This window comes from Coregonus lavaretus (assembly GCF_964263955.1).
Source record: "Coregonus lavaretus genome assembly, chromosome: 22".
Classification (NCBI taxonomy): domain Eukaryota; kingdom Metazoa; phylum Chordata; class Actinopteri; order Salmoniformes; family Salmonidae; genus Coregonus; species Coregonus lavaretus.
In genome coordinates this window covers 9,216,021-9,237,966 of record NC_140009.1, presented here as the reverse complement: position 1 = coordinate 9,237,966, position 21,946 = coordinate 9,216,021, and the positions used below count along the sequence as shown (strand labels likewise).

Genomic DNA, 21,946 nt, shown 5'->3' with positions numbered 1-21,946 from the left:
TATCTGTTACCAGTTCCTCAATATTTACTTCAAACCCTCAAGAATTTTGGAAAGAGCAAAATCATGAGTTTATGAAAGCATGCAATGAACCTCAGTTGTGCTGAGGGAAGTAGCCTACTTATAACTTATGACGTCATCAGCTTTAGTGCTCGACTATGCAGGCTAAAGGCTCTGGGTTAGATGGTAGAACATTCCAGATTAAATATTAAAAGGTAAAGAACAAAAACCTCTGAATAAAGTTCCATTAAAAAGTTATCTGTTACAGCCAGACTGTCAGTGACTTGTCTGTATAATTTCCATCTTCTTGATTGCATATCCATATCTTTGGGATATTTTTGGTAATATATGTAGATTGTCCTTGGTCTGAAATAGCGTGTTGGTCTTGTCTAGTCTAACAGCGATGCTGCAGTCTCTCAGTCCCTCGCCCTGGGCTTGAAGCCAATAGATGCAGTCGGCTTGGGTTGCATTTTCCTTTTTAAACAGAGGTACCTTGAAGGGCAAGGCTAAAAGCCATACAAATATGGTACAACTGCCTGCATTGTGTCGTCCGTAATTTACCACGAGAGCTCTGCACACTAAAATAATTTTGATGAGGTGCAGGCACTTATTCCAAACCTCTATGAAGCAGATATTAAGCCCCACGTGCAGGTGATATAATGTAATGGTTAGCTATATATTCCCCTCTAGTGTTGAAAAGGTTTAAGACTGGTGTACACCTGAACAAGCGTACTTTATAAACAGGCAAGCATATTTCTAAAACTAGTATTAATATAATATTTTGAGACAAAACAGCTCTGAAACAAAATGATGAACCAGTCTGTATGTTAAGTAAATGGAGGGGGAGGAGGAGTGGTGATTATGAAATCTTGTGAATGCATTATTGCCTTTGTTAGAAAATGAAAACACCAATTGAGGAACAGTTCTGTTTTGAGATTAGGAAATGGAAGTAAAATAAAAATATATTGTTTGTAATTAGTCTTTGCCATTTGTGTTCCCTGTAGAGTGACGTTTACAATGGAATGAGAGTGCCTCAAGAATGACCTAAAATGGAACGTTGTACTGGTCCAAGGCCTGGCATAGAGCAGATATTGGAATGTAGAGGCACACACGTCATGGTCATGCTTCGTGTGGCTGAGGATGCAGAGCTTCAGGTGGAAGATGCAGGTTGATGTTTAGGATACATACAGCACAGCTGTTTTTAAAAAGGATCCTGAATGAGATCTAGCTTCACAGTTTTTAATAAAGGGTCCTGAATGAGCTCTAGCTTCACAGTTTTTATAAAGGATCCTGAATGAGCTCTAGCTTCACAGTTTTTATAAAGGATCCTGAATGAGATCTAGCTTCACAGTTTTTATAAAGGATCCTGAATGAGATCTAGCTTCACTGTTTTTAATAAAGGATCCTGAATGAGATCTAGCTTCACAGTTTTTAATAAAGGATCCTGAATGAGATCTAGATTCCGTTTTTTTTAAAGGATCCTGAATGAGATCTAGCTTCACAGTTTTTAAGAAAGGATTGTTACGATCGTTGAGAGACGGGTCAGACCAAGGTGCAGCGTGGTATGCGAACATGTTTATTTACTCAATAAACATAAACAAAACAAGAAACAACGTAACGTGAAGTCCTCAGGCTCTACACATACAAGCCTAACACAGAACAAGATCCCACAAACATAGTAGGCAACTGGGCTACCTAAGTATGATCCCCAATCAGAGACAACGAGCGACAGCTGTCTCTGATTGGGAATCACACCCGGCCAAACATAGAAACACAATACCTAGAATACAAACATAGAATGCATCACATAGATCTCCAAACCCTGACACAACATACAAGAGTTCCATACGTCAGGGCGTGACAAGGATCCTGAATGAGATCTATCTTCACAGTTTTTATAAAGGATCCTGAATGAGATCTATCTTCACAGTTTTTAATAAAGGATCCTGAATGAGCTCTAGCTTCACAGTTTTTATAAAGGATCCTGAATGAGATCTAGCTTCACTGTTTTTAATAAAGGATCCTGAATGAGATCTAGCTTCACAGTTTTTATAAAGGATCCTGAATGAGATCTAGCTTCACTGTTTTTAATAAAGGATCCTGAATGAGATCTAGCTTCACAGTTTTTATAAAGGATCCTGAATGAGATCTAGCTTCACAGTTTTTAATAAAGGATCCTGAATGAGATCTAGATTCACTGTTTTTTTTTAAGGATCCTGAATGAGATCTAGCTTCACAGTTTTTATAAAGGATCCTGAATGAGATCTAGCTTCACTGTTTTTAATAAAGGATCCTGAATTAGATCTAGCTTCACTGTTTTTAATAAAGGATCCTGAATGAGATCTAGCTTCACAGTTTTTATTAAAGGATCCTGCATATAGTACTCAGCTAATGAAGACCTTTGAGCTAATTATCTAGTTTGTAGCATCAACACCTCAATGAGCAGCATATCAAGATGGCTTATTGAATGTAAACGGTGTCTATTCGCTCAAGGGAAGAATTTAGCTAAACCTGCGAAAAAGAGGAGAAGAGTTTGTTTTTAATGAATTTCCTTCTGGCTGTTTTGTTAACTCACTTAACGGGTGCAGTTCAATATTTGGATTCCTTCTCTCTGGAGTGTAAAACAGTCAAACAAACACAAAGGAGAATCCGTCTAAAACATTATTATATTATGGGCTAATTAAAGAGCTAGGAAGTGCTTCATAATACTGATGAGAAACGCATGGATATTGGTGTGTAAGAAAAAACGAAGACTCTGACACTGATCGCCTGCCTGTGTACAATAGTTTTCTGTTTTTCATATCACATTTTTATTTGTATTCTATTAATGCCTGTGTTCAATCTACGGTAAATTTTCCCGTATTTAAATTGATATGGATTGCAATTATGCAGTATAGCTTTCATAGCATGATATCAATTTGCATTAACATTCGTAGAACACAGGGTGACGATTATGTTAATGACCATATTTTCTACAGATCTATAGAACTTGCTCTTTTGCTTATCGTTGAACCCAAAGCCATCTGCAGATATCCTTCCATTCGATCATTTTGATGTTTTCCAATGCGGAGATTAGAGGCTGGGGTTTGACGTAAATTGGTCCAGGGAGCGCAGAACCCCTTAAGGCCTATTGAAGAAAGGGGAGTAGGGAACGCAACAATAAACAACATCTTCCCATTAGAAGCAGGCAGCAGGCAGGATTTGAGCAAACACTTTGTTGTTATGGGCTTTCTGAGATGTTCAACCTTGTTATTATGCCGGGTATGGCCTGGTCGCTTTGTTTCCTCTCTAATTTGCAATCAGGTAAAACGTTGCTCACGTTCATCTATTTTCAATTCAAAGGGAAAACAGTTAGCTGTGGAATTTATTAGGATCAGACCTAGGATGGATTTGAATGATTCTGTAGTAAAAATATATATACTGTAGTTTCTTATACCTCATAAAGTCCCATAGACATTTGCTTATGATAGATAACTTGTTTAATAAGTTGTGTAAGTCTCGCTGTGAGCATGTAAATCCTGTCCTGAATGAAGTTATACAGTTTTTCATGTACAGTATCGGCGTACTAAACCAAATGCCTGTACTAATTCTACTAATATTACTGAACAACCATCTCCACTGCAGCCCTACCTTTACAGTACTATTACAAGTACTCAGATGGTTGGAAATGGCTGACGCTCCTGAGCATGATTATGATGCACTAACTACAGTATGAGGCACAACAAAGGCTTAAAATGGTGCCAATCTAAAGGGCTTGGTTGGTTTACAAATGTCCCCAGTCCCAAGTAACTCCATTAGCTTTCCTATCCATTGTAGAGTAATCTTTCTCAGCACTCTGTTTCCCCCTTGCAGTTATCCAGCACTGATTTCAACTGTGCGCTCTTAGAAAAAAGGGTTCCAAAAGGGTTCTTTGGCCGTCCCCATAGGAGAACCCTTTTTGGTTCCAGGTAGAACCCTTTTTTGGTTTCATGTAGAACCCTTTCAAGTTCCATGTAGAACCCTCTGTGGAAAGGCTTCTACATGGAACCCAAAATAGTTCTACCTGGAACCATAAGGGTTGGACCTGGAACCAAAAAAGGTTCTTAAAAGGGTTCTCCTATGGGGACAGCCGAGGAACAATTTTAAGCTCTAGATAGCATCTTTTTTTCTAAGACTGTATGCCTTGAGGAGTCTATCAGTAGCTTAAAATCCAAGCAGTAAATCAAATATGTGTCACGCCCTGGCTCGGGGGACTCTCGTATGTTGAGCCAGGGTGTTAGTTTCTATGTTTTGTTGTGGGTCTAGGTTATTGTATTTCTTTGTGTGAGTGACTCCCAATCAGAGGTAACGAGTGTCAGCTGTTGGCTCGTTGTCTCTGATTGGGAGCCATATTTAAACTGTCGGTTTTCACCTTGTGTTTTGTGGTTTCTTGTTCATGTTGGTTTGTGTTTAAACCATAGACGTCACGTTTTCGTTTGTTGTTTGATCGTGTGATCATTAAAATAATATAAATATGTTCACCTTCAACGCTGCGCATTGGTCCTCTCTGGTAGACGAACGTGACAGAAGAAACCACCAAGATGGGACCAAGCAGCGTGTTCAGGAGCCATCGCCAGGGAGATCCCTCACAGATCTCCTTCGCCTCCTGGACTGGGTCAAGCCGAGGGAGGAAGACAAGGGCTTGACATTATGGCAGAAGGGCGAGAAGCTGGCGAGGGATATGGAGACGTGGTCCACGGGTAGGAGAGACGCCCCGAAATTTTTTAGGGGGGGGCTCACGACGGCGGACCAGCAGGAGGCCGCGATAGAGCGGTCCAGTGGGTTGCCGGAGAAGGCCGCCGGGTTACGGGGGCCACTGGTAGAAGAGGGGATGGAAGGTGTGGAGGCACGGCGAGAGGTACTGGCGTGTGTTGCCAGTCCGGTCCGGCCCGTTCCAGATCCCGGTGTAGAGCCAGTGGTGTGTGTCCCCAGTACGGTCCGGTCTATTCCTGCTCCCCGCACCGAACCTGCGGTGCGCGTCGCCAGCCCAGTCCGGCCCATTCCCGCTCCCCGCATCAAGCCTGTGGTGCGTCTCGTCAGCCCGGCTCTGCCCGTTCCTGCTCTCCGCACCAGGTCTGTGGTGCGCGTCGCCAGCCCAGTCCGGCCCATTCCTGCTCCCCGCATCAAGTCTGTGGTGCGTCTCGTCAGCCCGGCTCTGCCCGTTCCTGCTCTCCGCACCAGGTCTGTGGTGCGCGTCGCCAGCCCAGTCCGGCCCATTCCTGCTCCCCGCATCAAGTCTGTGGTGCGTCTCGTCAGCCCGGCTCTGCCCGTTCCTGCTCTCCGCACCAGGTCTGTGGTGCGCGTCGCCAGCCCAGTCCGGCCCACTCCTGCTCCCAGCACCAAGTCTGTGGGGCGTTTCGTCAGCCCTGTCCGGCCCGTGCCTGTTCCCCACACCAAGCCAGTGGTGTGCGTCGTCGGTTCGGCACGGCACGTGCCTGTTCCACTGGAGCCGGATCTGCCGCCTAGGCGGAGTGCCCACCCGGTCCCTCCCCTGTTGTGTTTCGTTGGCGCGGTCGGAGTCCGCGCCTTTAGGGGGGGGTACTGTCACGCCCTGGCTCGGGGGACTCTCGTATGTTGAGCCAGGGTGTTAGTTTCTATGTTTTGTTGTGGGTCTAGGTTATTGTATTTCTTTGTGTGAGTGACTCCCAATCAGAGGTAACGAGTGTCAGCTGTTGGCTCGTTGTCTCTGATTGGGAGCCATATTTAAACTGTCGGTTTTCACCTTGTGTTTTGTGGTTTCTTGTTCATGTTGGTTTGTGTTTAAACCATAGACGTCACGTTTTCGTTTGTTGTTTGATCGTGTGATCATTAAAATAATATAAATATGTTCACCTTCAACGCTGCGCATTGGTCCTCTCTGGTAGACGAACGTGACAATATGTTTGTGGGGCAGTATTCTTATTCGTATTATTTTTTTAAACCTTTTATGGTCGTATGCATCCTACAGTATTAGACTTTTCTATCAATATTTTCCAGATCAATATGCCACTGTAACAGTGACTGGCTGTTTAGGTATGCAGATCCCAATATGTTCATGCTTGTTATTGTACCTGCAGAATGTTGTCAAATAGGCGTAGTGTGTTACATACTCTAGTACCACTACGTGGTCTGATTGTTGCTGCTCCAAAGTGCTGGACATATGTGCCTTACTGTATGGACTTTTTTGTGCATTTATCATGAATGAATGATGCTAAGGTATTTGGGTTAATCTACAGATGGTGATACTATCATCAAACTGTATGTTGATAAGCAGCTGCTTGCTAAGGTTAGGGTTAGGTTTATAATAAGGGTTAGGGTATGGTTAAGGTTAGGGTTAGGTTTATAATAAGGGTTAGGGTATGGTTAAGATTAGGGTTAGGGTTAGTGGACAGTAAGTTCAAATGTGGATGACAATTATTGAACATCTACAAACCATCTATCCAAAGTGTTACCGGGGTTTGTGGTGTTTGTCTCGGACAGCAGCCCCCTTCCCTGTTGGAGCACAGCTTCTCTATGTCGGGTAGGCCTTACTGTAATGGGACAGCTTCTCTATGTAGGGTAGGCCTTACTGTAATGGGACAGCTTCTCTATGTAGGGTAGGCCTTACTGTAATGGGACAGCTTCTCTATGTAGGGTAGGCCTTACTGTAATGGGACAGCTTCTCTATGTAGGATAGGCCTTACTGTAATGGGACAGCTTCTCTATGTAGGGTAGGCCTTACTGTAATCTGACAGCTTCTCTATGTAGGGTAGGCCTTACTGTAATGGGACAGCTTCTCTATGTAGGGTAGGCCTTACTGTAATGAGACAGCTTGCTGATCAGAATTCAGGTGGCATATTCCTCCAATGCACTGCAATGGCAATGATGAATGTGGGAAATGTTGTCTCCACCACACCTGGCTGGCTTCTGACACCCCTCCACTTTTATTTATTTTCAACAGTCGCTCAGCTCAGCACCAGTGATCTATGGACCAAACTATGCCAATCAGAGGCCAGATGGTGTACTTTATGAGGCAACCACCAGCAACTTGTGTGCCTGTGTGTGCATGATAGCATGTGCTTAGAGAAAGTGGAAAAAGTGTGTGCACATGTGTGTGTTCAGTGAGATTTTTCTGAATTGCTCTGGCATAATCACTCTCAGTCATGGTAAGGGATGGTTCAAAATGTACAGAATGGGGACCTGGAGGGAAATGCTTTTAAACTTTCAGTCATGGGGAAGGTTTAGTATTGTTTAAATCTAGTCCAGGGGAGGTCATGTCATTTGTAATAGATGAAATCTCAATATTTCTTAGTGTTTTAGAATGAGTTGCTTACTAGGCTATATATCTATGTGTGCCTGATGCCACCCCTCATCTCTGATTCTCTGCTGGGCACACAATATCAAGTGCACCTATAGGCTATTTAGTGTGGTCTCAACCAAATGATCCATAGCCTATAGGCTGTAGGCTAGGCTATACAAAGTGCATGCTGGGAGAAGCACAGAGCAAAGTTATAAATTAACTTTCTTATTTTGTGCTGCTGGGATGGTGTAAATAAAACTAAGCTGCATTATACACTGCAATGGATATTCCAACCCTGAGCCTCGCTCTGCTCTTCCTGATCAAAACCTTTTTTTTTTGTGCTGCCTAACCAATGGCTGTGCTGTGTGGCCCTATAGGGACAGTTCAGGAGTAGAGTCAAAAAGCATAGGCCTGGCCTACCCCTTGTTAGCTTAAGATTTTGAAGAAAATAAAACAGATCCAATTAAATAACGTGATCTATAACTGCGATTTGGTCCATGATGCTTTTTGCTTGAAACAAGCTGTATATGAATGCATATGGGGATATCTTTGTTTCGTTTCTATGACATTCGTTGGCTGAGCTACAACCTTTCATAGCCGAGGAGACAGAAAATTAACTTTGCTTGGAAAGTAGTCTAATTCTGTCGCTATCAATTGATTGAGCTATTAACTTTCTGTAAAAATAGAAGATGTTTAAACCCAGACAGCTTTTAGGGAACCCCTTGTGACCTTCTCTCGTTGGGTTAAGCCACGGAATAAGAGTAGCCAGCAGTTCAAGTTTAAATGTTTCTGCGTCGGTAGGCCTACACTGTCTGGGGTGGAAAGGTAGACCTACACTGTCTGGGGTGGAAAGGTAGGCCTACACTGTCTGGGGTGGAAAGGTAGGCCTACCCTGTCTGGGGTGGAAAGGTAGGCCTACACTGTCTGGGGTGGAAAGGTAGGCCTACCCTGTCTGGGGTGGAAAGGGTAGGCCTACACTGTCTGGGGTGGAAAGGTAGGCCTACACTGTCTGGGGTGGAAAGGTAGGCCTACACTGTCTGGGGTGGAAAGGTAGGCCTACACTGTCTGGGGTGGAAAGGTAGGCCTACCCTGTCTGGGGTGGAAAGGTAGGCCTACACTGTCTGGGGTGGAAAGGTAGACCTACACTGTCTGGGGTGGAAAGGTAGACCTACACTGTCTGGGGTGGAAAGGTAGGCCTACCCTGTCTGGGGTGGAAAGGTAGGCCTACATTTTTAAAGGACCATGCATAATGACGTCTCAGATTTAATTATTTGCAAACAGGGACAATTTTGTTGCAAACAAGACATTCTGATTTGGCATTGGAGAAATATGATAAGATGAACGCATCGGCCTATCTGTCTGTCCATTCCTAGCCTGTAATTTCAGTAATTTGTGTGGCATAAAAAAATATCCTGCTAAGGTTTCTAGTCACGTAAAATGACGTAGAGTTGCACGACATTTTTATAAAAGGCAATTTTTTTCTCAGACCCGCAAATACGATGATAGATTTATGCAATGTTTTCATAATAAAAACGATATTTCCAACCCTACTCTTGTGCACCGTGGTCTGATAGCCCACAACCTTCTGGTCCGCAGCCCTGTGCGCTATCAAAATGAATGCATTGTAATGCTTACAGGACGAAGAACAGTTTCTAAAACTGCATAGGCCTATCTAAGTTTCTGGTCTGTCCAGGAAGTGAGGGTAAACGGTAGGCATGTCCTCTGCTATCCACTTTATGTTTTTATTATTATTTTGGGTAGAGGGGAGGGTCACTAGTTTTGTTTTTTCAAGCATTCAGGGAGGGTTTAGGTAAAATATATCTTGCTGAAGGGAGGGCCATCCATTTTCATTTCAGAGAGGTCCGTTTTTCTCCATGTAACCCTTATTGGAAATAAGGTTCACTCCCTAATCAGCCTTTCTTTAATAAAGTGGTAAATTACAAAGATACGTTTCTGAATTTTGACAAGTAATGTATTATAAATCAAATGTTCACACATGCACAGTGAAGACTTGTCACAATGGATATACAGTATTGAAGTCTCACTACACATGCTGTAGTAAGAGTAGGCTTCAGGTGATTTCATTCTCTTGTCACCGTATGAGTTTGATTCCAATTTCAATACTTTTTCTCAAAGGCGGTAGAGTGCTGTAATTGTCATCTATTTCTGGCACATTTCTTTTTTTAGTTTCAGAGCAATTCTAAAGTAAACTGTTTGAAATTCAAGGCAGGATGATTGACACGTTTACATTCACAGCAGTTGGTTTGTACCTCTTTCTGTCTGTCTACGCTGTGATGTTGAGATGTAACTGTTCCGTCTCAATAGTCACGGTAATGACCCGAGAGAAGCGTTGCTCACATTAATCCCCCACTGGCTTGTTGTTGCTGTTTGCAGATATGGAGACATGGTTCCAGACTCCATAGCAGGCAAGATATTTGGCTCCATCTGCTCGCTCAGTGGTGTGCTGGTGATCGCTCTACCTGTGCCTGTTATAGTCTCCAACTTCGCGAGGATCTACCACCAGAACCAAAGGGCAGATAAGATGAGGGCACAGCAGGTAAGAGAGAGAGAGGCATGATGTCATTCTCATCATGTTTGTGTCAGATTGTTGTGAAGGTCCGCAGTTCTTTTGCTGTATTGCATGCTGTGTGTGTGACAAATAAGTAGGACGATTCTGCCTTCAAATATCTAGGTGTGCTTGTCAGGCAAAAGCCTATCGTAAAGCTATGAGGAAACACACTGTCTTGGGAAATGGGAGTTTTGTATTTATTCCCCAGATATTGCTCACTGGGTTGTAAGTGGAACAAGTGCTGACACAGGCATTTCCATCCAATTCTTTTCCATTCTGCAGAAAGTGCGCCAGGCAAGGATTCGAATGGCTAAAAAAGGGGCCACCAATGCATTCTTGCAGCACAAAGAGGATGGGGGATTGCAGGTGAGCAAATCACATGAGCAAATGTTTCCTTATGCTCATATACAGACAATCACGCTTATTTCACATGTTCACATTTGGATTTCAAATGTACAATATACTTGGATGGACTAATAAGATCAAACACTTGTTCAGCTTTGTGATAAAATTAAAATAACGCTAAAGCATTTCTCTGTTCTGGAGACAGTTTTGTTGCCATTGTATCATTTATTGTAGCTTGTACCTAACTGTAGCTTGTAACTAACTGTAGCTAACTGTAGCTTGTAACTAACTGTAGCTAACTGTAGCTTGTAACTAACTGTAGCTTGTTCTTGTCCAGTAATGACTGTATTTACTTCAGAATCAGACAGATTGCTGTTCTCTCTGTCTCTCTTTCTCTCTCTCGATTTCTATCTCTTGCGCTCTCTACCTGTTCTGGAACACCTTCCCTTCACCAGGACGTTCTGCTGCAGTTTCATGAAATCTGCATAAGAATGTCACGTCACTGTGATTGCCAACAACAAAAAAACTGATGAATAAAGCACATTGTAGGGATCAGTCATCTTCAGTTTCAACAGCGTTTAAAATAACCCAAATGTCACTTTGACAGTCATTAATATTTCATCCCAAACTTTCCCTTGATTAAATCTATCCACCGGAGTCAGTCCTGCAATAATGAAGGATGACTTGCTACACCAAAATGGAATCCTGGCAAATATGTATTATTTCCCTCCCCAGAATGAGACAACGTCTCATTGACAGTAGGCAAAGAAACAGTTTTAAACAAACAAGATAAGGTCCCTGGCTATGTGTGGCGTTCCTGTGAGGTGTGTGTGATGTGGAATCCTAATGCGAGATCAGCGAGTCAGAGGACAGAAAGCAGATGACGTGGACAGGTGGTTTATGGACACACAGAGGTAATGATGTTAGCAACAGGGGACCAGAACAGATAAAGACATTTACTAGAGGATGAGTTGCAATTCGCAGCTCTCAGCATTCATCCTCCACTCCTAGCTGTTTTCACCTCAGTTGTATTACCAATACCTAGAACCTCACCTAAATAAAACATTCTAACATAGAGTATCTACCTTTTTATCACTTGGATTTCCCTAGTTATTGCCCTCCTGAGGAAGAATCATGTCATATAGTGTAAAATCACATAATATAGTGTAAAATCACGTCATATAGTGTAAAATCATGTCATATAGTGTAAAATCACGTCATATAGTGTAAAATCACGTCATATAGTGTAAAATCATGTCATATAGTGTAAAATCATGTCATATAGTGTAAAATCACGCCATATAGTCTAAAAGCATGTCATATAGTGTAAAATGTTTGAAATATTATCTGCTTCTCCACCGAAGGGTTTTACTACCTGAAACCAAAAAGGGTTCTCCTATGGGGACAAACGAATAACCCTTTTTTTTCTAAGAGTGTACACTCTATGATGCCAAATATAATTGAAAACAATGCAACTGTAAGTATCTCCTGTAACTTTCCTTAATAGCCGTAGCCAGGGGAGGGAGGTGAAGAAGTGTTCCCTCTCCCTAACAGGCATATTTCAGTATCCCAATCTCTCTTCACCCCAGTGGAGGACAGAGGAATATGAGAGGACGTCCTGCTGATTTAAGGACTACAGGTGATAGAGGAGGAGGGAGAGGCAGAGATAGAGAGAGACTGAATTCCCATCTTTACTAATGCACCAGGTTGAGTCCTGAGTAATCTTGTTTCTGTTTCTTCTCAGCAGTTGAAAGTCACTATAATCCAATATTTACAATCCCAGAGTGAGAGCAGGGATCTATAAACCCATTACTAACAGGACTGCAGAGCTATTTATAAACCTAGAGGTGTTGTTTTCTCTCCCAGGTCTTTTCTTGGTCTTGGCTGCAGTATAGTCTCTATATCAGTTTGTGGGACGATGTTATCGGACATGTCTGTAGTGAATCCAACAGATGTGCCTTAGCGGGAGTGACGCTGCAACAGGTCTCCAGACTGGCTTTGTGACTAACAGAGCTGTTTCCCTGCTCCCTCCATCCCTCCCTTCCAGCCTGGCAAACTCATTTCTCTCAGTCTAACAGATTAGATCATCTGAATGTTAATGATTTTGACAGGCTGTTCACCGTCTATAACAGTTATGATGGTGTTCAACCACCTTGACCTGGAAATCTCAACTCCACAGCCAGTTGTTTTATCTCTGAAACGAACCACAAAGAAACAGCTTTTTAGGAAGCATCTGAGGTCCTCTGGGGTTCTGTGTGTTCAAGTCACATCAGAGTTTATTAGTCACATGCACCGATGTACAGTAATTGCAGGGTACAGTGAAATTCTTAAGCTCTGAGCTCCAACAATGCAGGTCAAAGAGAAGTGAGTGAAACAATAACAATAATAATAATAATAATAATAGTAATAATACTAAGTAAAATAATAGAATACAGAAAGATCACAAGACAGCACCTTGTCTTGTGTAAATATACAGTTGAAGTCGAAAGTTTACATACACTTAGGTTGGAGTCATTAAAACTCGTTTTTCAACCACTCCACAAATTTCTTGTTAACAAACTATCATTTTGGCAAGTCGGTTAGGACATCTACTTTGTGCATGACACAAGTAATTTTTCCAACAATTGTTTATTTCACTTATAATTCACTGTATCACATTTCCAGTGGGTCAGAAGTTTACATACACTAAGTTGACTGTGCCTTTAAAGAGCTTGTAAAATTCCAGAAAATGATGTCATGGCTTTAGAAGCTTCTGATAGGCTAATTGACATAATTTGAGTCAATTGGAGGTGTACCTGTGGATGTATTTCAAGGCCTACCTTCAAACTCAGTGCCTCTTTGCTTGACATCATGGGAAAATAAAAGAAATCAGCCAAGACCTCAGAAAAACAATTGTAGACCTCCACAAGTCTGGTTCATCCTTGGGAGCAATTTCCAAATGCCTGAAGGTACCACGTTCATCTGTACAAACAATAGTACGCAAGTATAAACCCCATGGGACCACGCAGCCGTCATACCGCTCAGGAAGGAGACGCGTTCTGTCTCCTAGAAATGAACGTACTTTGGTGCGAAAAGTGCAAATCAATCCCAGAACAAGAGCAAAGGACCTTGTGAAGATTCTGGAGGAAACAGGTACAAAAGTATCTATATCCACAGTAAAACGAGTCCTATATCGACATAACCTGAAAAACCGCCATAAAAAAGCCAGACTACGGTTTGCAACTGCACATGGGGACAAAGATCGTACTTTTTGGAGAAAAGCCCTCTGGTCTGATGAAATAAAAATAGAACTGTTTGGCCATAATGACCATCATTATGTTTGGAGGAAAAAGGGGGGTGCTTGCAAGCCGAAGAACACCATCCCAACCGTGAAGCACGGGGGTGGCAGCATCATGCTGTGGGGGTGCTTTGCTGCAGGAGGGACTGGTGCACTTAATAGATGGCATTATGAGGAAGGAAAATTATGTGGATATATTGAAGCAACATCTCAAGACATCAGTCAGGAAGTTAAAGCTTGGTCGCAAATGGATCTTCCAAATGGACAATGACCCCAAGCATACTTCCAAAGTTGTGGCAAAATGCCTTAAGGACAACTAAGTCAAGGTTTTGGAGTGGCCATCACAAAGCCCTGACCTCAATGCTATAGAAAATGTGTGGGCAGAACTGAAAAAGCGTGTGCGAGCAAGGAGGCCTACAAACCTGACTCGGTTACACAAGCTCTGTCAGGAGGATTGGGCCAAAATTCACCCAACTTATTGTGGGAAGCTTGTGGAATGCTACCCGAAACGTTTGACGCAAGTTAAACAATTTAAAGGCAACGCTACCAAATACTAATTGAGTGTATGTAAACTTCTGACCCACTGGGAATGTGATGAAAGAAATAAAAGCTGAAATAAATAATTCTCTCTACTATTATTCTGACATTTCACATTCTTAAAATAAAGTGGTGATCCTAACCGACCTAAGACAGGGAACTTTTACTAGGATTAAATGTCAGGAAACTGAGTTTAAATGTATTTGGCTAAGGTGTATGTAAACTTCTGACTTCAACTGTGTATATATATATATATATATATATATATATATGTATGTATGTATATATATATATATACACAGTACCAGTCATAAGTTTGGACACACCTACTCATTCAAGGGTTTTTCTTTATTTTTACTATTTTCTCTCATGTAGAATAATAGTGAAGACATCAAAACTATAAAATAACACATATGGAATCATGTAGTAACCAAAAAAGTGTTAAACAAATCAAAATATATTTTATATTTGAGATTCTTCAAATAGCCACCCTTTGCCTTGATGACAGCTTTGCACACTCTTGGCATTTTCTCAACCAGCCTCACCTGGAATGCTTTTCCAACAATCTAGAAGGAGTTCCCACATATGCTGAGCACTTGTTGGCTGCTTTTCCTACACTCTGCCGTCCGACTCATCCCAAACCATCTCAATTGGGTTGAGGTCGGGGGATTGTGGAGGCCAGGTCATCTGATGCAGCACTCCATCACTCTCCTTCTTGGTTAAATTGCCCTTACACAGCTTGGAGGTTTGTTGGGTCATTGTCCTGTTGAAAAACAAATGATAGTCCCACTAAGCCCAAACCAGATGGGATGGCATATCGCTGCAGTATGCTGTTGTAGCCATGCTGGTTAAGTGTGCCTTGAATTCTAAATAAATCACAGACAGTGTCACCAGCAAAGCATAACACCTCCTCCTCTGTGCTTTACAGTGGGAACAAAGACACAGCGGTTGGAACCAAAAATCTCCAATTTGGGGTCCAGACCAAAGGACACATTTCCACTGGTCTAATGTTCATTGCTCGTGTTTCCTGTGGTGGTCTTCATGAGAGCCAGTTTAATCATAGCTCTTGATGGTTTTGAAATTATCCGTATTGACTGATCTTCATGTCTTAAAGTAATGATGGACTGTAGTTTCTCTTTGCTTATTTGAGCTGTTTTTGCCATAATATGGACTTGGTCTTTTACCAAATAGGGCTATCTTCTATATACCACCCCTACCTTGTCACAACACAACTGATTGGCTCAAACGCATTAAGAAGGAAAGAAATTCCACAAATAAACATTTTAAAGAAGGCACACCTGTTAATTGAAATGATTTCCAGGTGACTACCTCATGAAGCTGGTTGAGAGAATGCTAAGAGTGTGCAAAGCTATCATCAAGGCAAAGGGTGACTATTTGATGAATCTCAAATATAAAATGTATTTTTATTTGTTTAACACTTTTTTGGTTACTACATGATTCCATATGTGTTATTTTATAGTTTTGATGTCTTCACTATTATTCTACAATGTAAAAAATTGTAAAAATATAGAAAAAACTTGAATGAGTAGGTGTGTCCAAACTTTTGACTGGTAGTGTATATATATATATATATATATATATATATATATACACTACCAGTCAAAAGTTTGGACATATACAGTGGGGAGAACAAGTATTTGATACACTGCCGATTTTGCAGGTTTTCCTACTTACAAAGCATGCAGAGGTCTGTAATTTTTATCATAGGTACACTTCAACTGTGAGAGACGGAATCTAAAACAAAAATCCAGAAAATCACATTGTATGATTTTTAAGTAATTAATTTGCATTTTATTGCATGACATAAGTATTTGATCACCTACCAACCAGTAAGAATTCCGGCTCTCACAGACCTGTTAGTTTTTCTTTAAGAAGCCCTCCTGTTCTCCACTCATTACCTGTATTAACTGCACCTGTTTGAACTCGTTACCTGTATAAAAGACACCTGTCCACACACTCAATCACACAGACTCCAACCTCTCCACAATGGCCAAGACCAGAGAGCTGTGTAAGGACATCAGGGATAAAATTCTAGACCTGCGCAAGGCTGAGATGGGCTACAGGACAATAGGCAAGCAGCTTGGTGAGAAGGCAACAACTGTTGGCGCAATTATTAGAAAATGGAAGAAGTTCAAGATGACGGTCAATCACCCTCGGTCTGGGGCTCCATGCAAGACTTCACCTCGTAGGGCATCAATGATCATGAGGAAGGTGAGGGATCAGCCCAGAACTACACGGCAGGACCTGGTCAATGACCTGAAGAGAGCTGGGACCACAGTCTCAAAGAAAACCATTAGTAACACACTATGCCATCATTGATTAAAATCCTGCAGTGCACGCAAGGTCCCCCTGCTCAAGCCAGTGTATGTCCAGGCCCGTCTGAAGTTTGCCAATGACCATCTGGATGATCCAGAGGAGGAATGGGAGAAGGTCATGTGGTCTGATGAGACAAAAATAGAGCTTTTTGGTCTAAACTCCACTCGCCGTGTTTGGAGGAAGAAGAAGGATGAGTACACCATCTCAACTGTGAAGCATGGAGGTGGAAACATCATTCTTTGGGGATGCTTTTCTGCAAAGGGGACAGGACGACTGCACCGTATTGAGGGGAGGATGGATGGGGCCATGTATCGCGAGATCTTGGCCAACAACCTCCTTCCCTCAGTAAGAGCATTGAAGATGGGTCGTGGCTGGGTCTTCCAGCATGACAACAACCCAAAACACACAGCCAGGGCAACTAAGGAGTGGCTCCGTAAGAAGCATCTCAAGGTCCTGGAGTGGCCTAGCCAGTCTCCAGACCTGAACCCAATAGAAAATCTTTGGAGGGAGCTGAAAGTCCGTATTGCCGAGCGACAGCCCCAAAACCTGAAGGATCTGGAGAAGGTCTGTATGGAGGAGTGGGCCAAAATCCCTGCTGCAGTGTGTGCAAACCTGGTCAAGACCTACAGGAAACGTATGATCTCTGTAATTGCAAACAAAGGTTTCTGTACCAAATATTAAGTTCTGCTTTTCTGATGTATCAAATACTTATGTCATGCAATAAAATGCTAATTAATTACTTAAAAATCATACAATGTGATTTTCTGGATTTTTGTTTTAGATTCCGTCTCTCACAGTTGAAGTGTACCTATGATAAAAAATTACAGACCTCTACATGCTTTGTAAGTAGGAAAACCTGCAAAATCAGCAGTGTATCAAATACTTGTTCTCCCCACTGTATATATATTTACAACTAGTTTAAAATTCTATACAGTTGCTGCAGTTAAAAGTGGCGAAGTGTGTAAACAAAGATTGTGACAAGTGACTAACGAGTATAAATGTCCATTGGGGGTTGAGGGGGTGCAGGGGGAGGGGCCAGTGGATAAATGTATGTTTGGGGGAGAACTGGCTGTGAAAGCGTGGAGAACAGGCCGTGGCTAGTGTTGCTGGGGTCCCTGATGAACTTCTGGGCCTTCCTGCGACACCTGGTGTTGTAGGTGTCCTGGAGGGCAGGCAGTGTGCACCAGTGGTGCGTTCGGCTGAGCAGACCACCCTCTGTAGTGCCTTGCAGTCCGCGGCGGTGGAGTTGCCGTACCAGGCTGTGATGCAGCCCGACAGTATGCTCTCGATGGTGCTCCTGTTGAATACTGTGAGGGCCCTCTGGGACAGGCCGAATTTCTTCAGCATCCTGAGGTTGAAGAGTCGCTGTCGTGCCTTCTTCACCACGGTGTACGTGTTGTTTGACCATTTCAGCGCCTCGGAGATGTGTACGCCGAGGAACTTGACGTTTTTGACCGTCTCCATGGCGGCTCCGTTGATGAGGATGGGGGTGTGCCCAGCCTGGTTCCTCCTGAAGTCCACAATCAGCTCTTCTGTTTTGCTGACGTTAAGGGAGAGGTTGTTTACCTGGCACCACGACGTCAGGCTGCCTACCTCCTCTCTGTATGCCGTCTCATCGTTGTTGGTAATCAGGCATACTATTTTTCGTCAGCGAACTTGATGATGGAGTTGGAACTGTGTGAGACCACGCTGTCGTGGGTACACAGGGAGTACAGGAGACAGTTCTTTGTGCCCGGGTTAACATCACTAGAGAGGGAGGCCACTGTGCAATCAGACAGTCAAGGGCAGTCACTCAGTAATAAGCTGTGGAGGTATACTGTCGACGCATCAGTATACTATAGACTCATCAGTATACTGTCGACGCATCAGTATACTATAGACTCATCAGTATACTGTCGACTCATCAGTATATGCGCTACTCATCAGTATACTGTATTATTGCCTAAATAATAACTCATTCTACAATGTTTGTTAGACAAAATCACCTCCCACTTGTGTTTATAATGTGAAGTTTGCTTACCACAGCAATAAGTTGCCAACTACTAATTCAACTGTTGATGTGATTGTGTTTTCACTGACGACGTCTTTCATATGGGGCTATGTTGGGCTAAGTGAGTTGTTGTCTTGCTGTGTCCCTCAGGGTGGTGATAGTGACAGCACAGCTCTTTGTGTGAAGAACAGGTCCGCCTTTGAGCACCAACATCATCACCTATTGCAGTGCTTGGAGAAAACTACTGTGAGTGCTGCTTTTTCCACCTGGGAAATGTTTCAAGTATCTCATGTATAATTTTGTCGGATAAGTTTATTACTCACTGTGATGTACTGTATATATACTCAACAGTGTTTCACGCTGTTTCTCACTTTCAGCAGTTACGAGAAGCTATCATATAGTATACAGCTCCCTACAGCTAGTTTAAAGATGTGAGGCCGTTCAGAGGCCAGGATAGATGTCTTTCTTTCTTTTATGTGTCGACAGAATCACGAATTCACCGATGAAGTCACCTACAGCGAGGTGTGTATGATGGACTCAGTGGGCTTCCGCACCAGCCGCAGCACTTCCTTGTCCAGCCAGCAGGGGGCCACCACCACCTGCTGCTCCCGGCGGTCCAAGAGGAGGGCTATCCGCCTTGCCAACTCCACCGTATCTGTCAGCCGGGGAAGTGTGCAGGAGCTGGCCACGCTGCACATCACCAAGACTCCTGTTGGTACCCAGTACCCACAGAGGTACAGTACCGCACACACTATCCACCTGATCCAAGGAGCCCACCTCTCCCTTTCTATCTTTGCCCCACCACTCAATAATCTGTAGAGGCTGTTGATGTTTTAGTATATTTTGCTCAGGCCGATTAATTGAAAATAACATTCTGCTGATCCTGAATTACAAGCTGAGGCGAATATTTTCTAAGTTGTTCAAGCTCTGCTGGCTCTAACTATTTTGATGCTGTTGATGTTTGTCAAAACAACCTCCATGGGTTTAATGAGAAATGTAGCCTAAAAACATGGGGAAATGTATTTCATTTGTCACTGTAGTATGACTAATGATCGTTTATTTGTAAGGGAATCAGTTGATAATGGTGAGATTGTTTGCATTTTTATACGTAGTTGCTGTGATGGATGTATCACTATACAGACGGTGGAAGAACAAACCACTTGTCTAGAATACACTGATCTATTTACAATGGTAACACATAAAAGTCCTCTCAACATAAACAAATGTAACTATTTTGGAGTAATATTGACAGATACGTGAATTGTCTAACTTTATTTCTGTGTGCGTGTGTGAGCAGTCGCTCCAATCTAAACGCCAGGACCGAAGACCTGAAGCTGAACTGTGATGACTACACAGCAGCCATCATCAGTATCCCCACTCCCCCAGCCAACACTCCTGATGAGAGCCTACCTAACTCGCCCGCCATCCCTGGCATCCTACGCAACTCTCGGTCCAGTACCTACAACACCCAGGAAACTGTCAAGATCTCCTCTTTATAACCCTCTGAAGCACAGGAGCTTGACCCATTGCACAAAAGAAGAGGAAGATCATCAGAGAAGAACATGTGAAAGAAGGATGATAACGTCCATACTCTTTGCAAATGCTTCACTCCAATACCAATGCAGTGTCTACTGAATAGTCAAGGTAGGGGCAGCGTGATAAAAAAAAAGTACGGTAATTGTAACTATCCATGTAGTTACTGTGAGGTTGACCTTTTGGCACAGGGAGATACGGGAGGGGGGGGGGGGGGGGTTATTAAATTGAGGCAGTATCACAGACACACTCTGAGCTGACCAGGAACAGATGACAGTGCCTCTTGGACTCAGAGAAGGGATGGATGGTGTGGTTAGTAAGTGTTTTTCAACAATAATACACCCACCGTGGCGTCGAAAGCCTTTTACTTTTCAAGATATGCAATGTTAGAACAAGCAGGAAAAACTAATATACATAATTGGTGTAAAATAAATTGCAGGGAGAGATTATAAAGATTTTGAATAATTGCACAACTATATTGATATTTAAATACATCTTTACAGATGGAAATATGAATACTGTATTCTGCAATAGATATCAATACACAAATTAATTTGAAAATAAAGGAGTGAGGGAGCGTTAGATGGTAGTACATATGTAACATATTTTGTATAATACATCTCTAAATCACATGCATCTTCAAACTTTACCAAAAAATGTCAGTGTACTGACTAGCTTAATACAGCAGTGCATGTTCTGTTCAGTAGATGGTGGAGAAGAGAAACTACTGATATTAGTGATGTCAGATATGACTAGCTCATCTGTTTTTTGCATGGTACCTTATTCTTTCTCTCAGAACAGTTTGTTTGATTTATTTTTTCCTGACAACAACATTGTAACGTAATAATGATGTCTGCACCAGAAGTGTACATTAGGTCAAAAATGAATTAAATAAAAACATTCAGGCATGTTCCTCGCCAGAATGCAAAGTGGGTGAGTCCGATTGTATGGTCTGTGTGTGTGGTAGGTTGGGAGGACTTGTGTTAATTGATCACAAATATGCATGGATACCGTTTTAGGTATTTTAAGTGTTTTTTCCCTTGGGAAATCAAATGTAGAGGAGGGATTCAACAGCATCCATTGTCAATGAGTCATAAATAAGGGAGAAGAGGTTACCAGTAATAAAAAAGTATCTATCCATCTTTGAGTTCACAGTAACCTATCATTGACATCCATTATCATTCAGTTCAGACCCTCTTGTAATATTGTGTTACAGGTTTAAGTGTATGCAGCCTGTTGACGGCTGTGAAAGACACAGACTCCTTTTCTGTTCAACATTTACATTTACGTCATTTAGCAGACACTCTTATCCAGAGCGACTTACAGAAGCAATTAGGGTTAAGTGCCTTGCTCAAGGGCACATCGACAGATTTTTCACCTAGTCGGCTCGGGGATTAGAACCTGCGACGTTTCGGTTACTGGCACAACGCTCTTAACCACTAAGCTACCTGCCGCCCCAACATGCTAACATATCGGTGCTGTTACTGTAGTTGATTGGACTTCTATTTATGAGATCTGGTGTTTACAATCCTACTTTTTTATCCTCCAATTATTATTATTTGCATAATATTGCAATGGAAAATCTGTAACTGTGCACCACAGCTGTTTTAAAGTTACTTTAGTATTTATTCGTTAGCTTTAGTTTGAGTTATATAATGCAGATAGGACTAGAGTAATCAGCACTGTTATGGATAACTACAGATTGTACACCAGATAATGAGATACAACCAAAGATTTTTGGCATCCATTACTGGACGTTCCAGGTTTGCCTATACAAAACGTTGCCATAGATTCTTCAACTAACCTGGTATTGGCGATACTCTCAATACCAGGTTAGTTGAAGAATCTATGGCAACGTTTTGTGTAGGCCAACATGTAACGTCCAGTAATGGATGCCAAAAATCTTTGGTTGTATCTCATTATCTGGTGTACAATCTGCAGATATGTCATGGACACCTCACACATATTTGCCAACATTAAGTTGTTGGTTTGGTCTAGTGTTTCTCCCCCTGAATGATGGTGATACGTTTATATATTTATATAAATATTTTACCCATAATGCCCTCCATTGTGAGATTTGAGAAG

At 42.3% G+C, this 21,946-nt stretch overlaps 1 protein-coding gene across 4 annotated transcripts in view; it reads left to right on the top strand.

Annotated features, from left to right (window-relative positions):
* The window catches only part of kcnd1 (potassium voltage-gated channel, Shal-related subfamily, member 1), a gene marked incomplete at both ends in the record, with an annotated part of 63,197 nt that extends 43,370 nt beyond the window's left edge, over positions 1-19,827 (top strand). Inside the window, 5 exons of one of the 4 annotated variants that reach the window (XM_084187742.1) lie at positions 9,668-9,830; positions 10,125-10,208; positions 18,479-18,574; positions 18,815-19,050; positions 19,623-19,827. In XM_084187742.1, coding sequence (XP_084043868.1) covers positions 9,668-9,830; positions 10,125-10,208; positions 18,479-18,574; positions 18,815-19,050; positions 19,623-19,827 — 784 coding nt within the window. Of the gene's footprint in view, positions 1-9,667; positions 9,831-10,124; positions 10,209-18,478; positions 18,575-18,814; positions 19,063-19,580 lie in introns of all 4 variants that reach the window. The other 3 variants (XM_084187739.1, XM_084187740.1, XM_084187741.1) reach the window with 3 other exon arrangements.
* Positions 19,828-21,946: the final 2,119 nt, after the last annotated feature.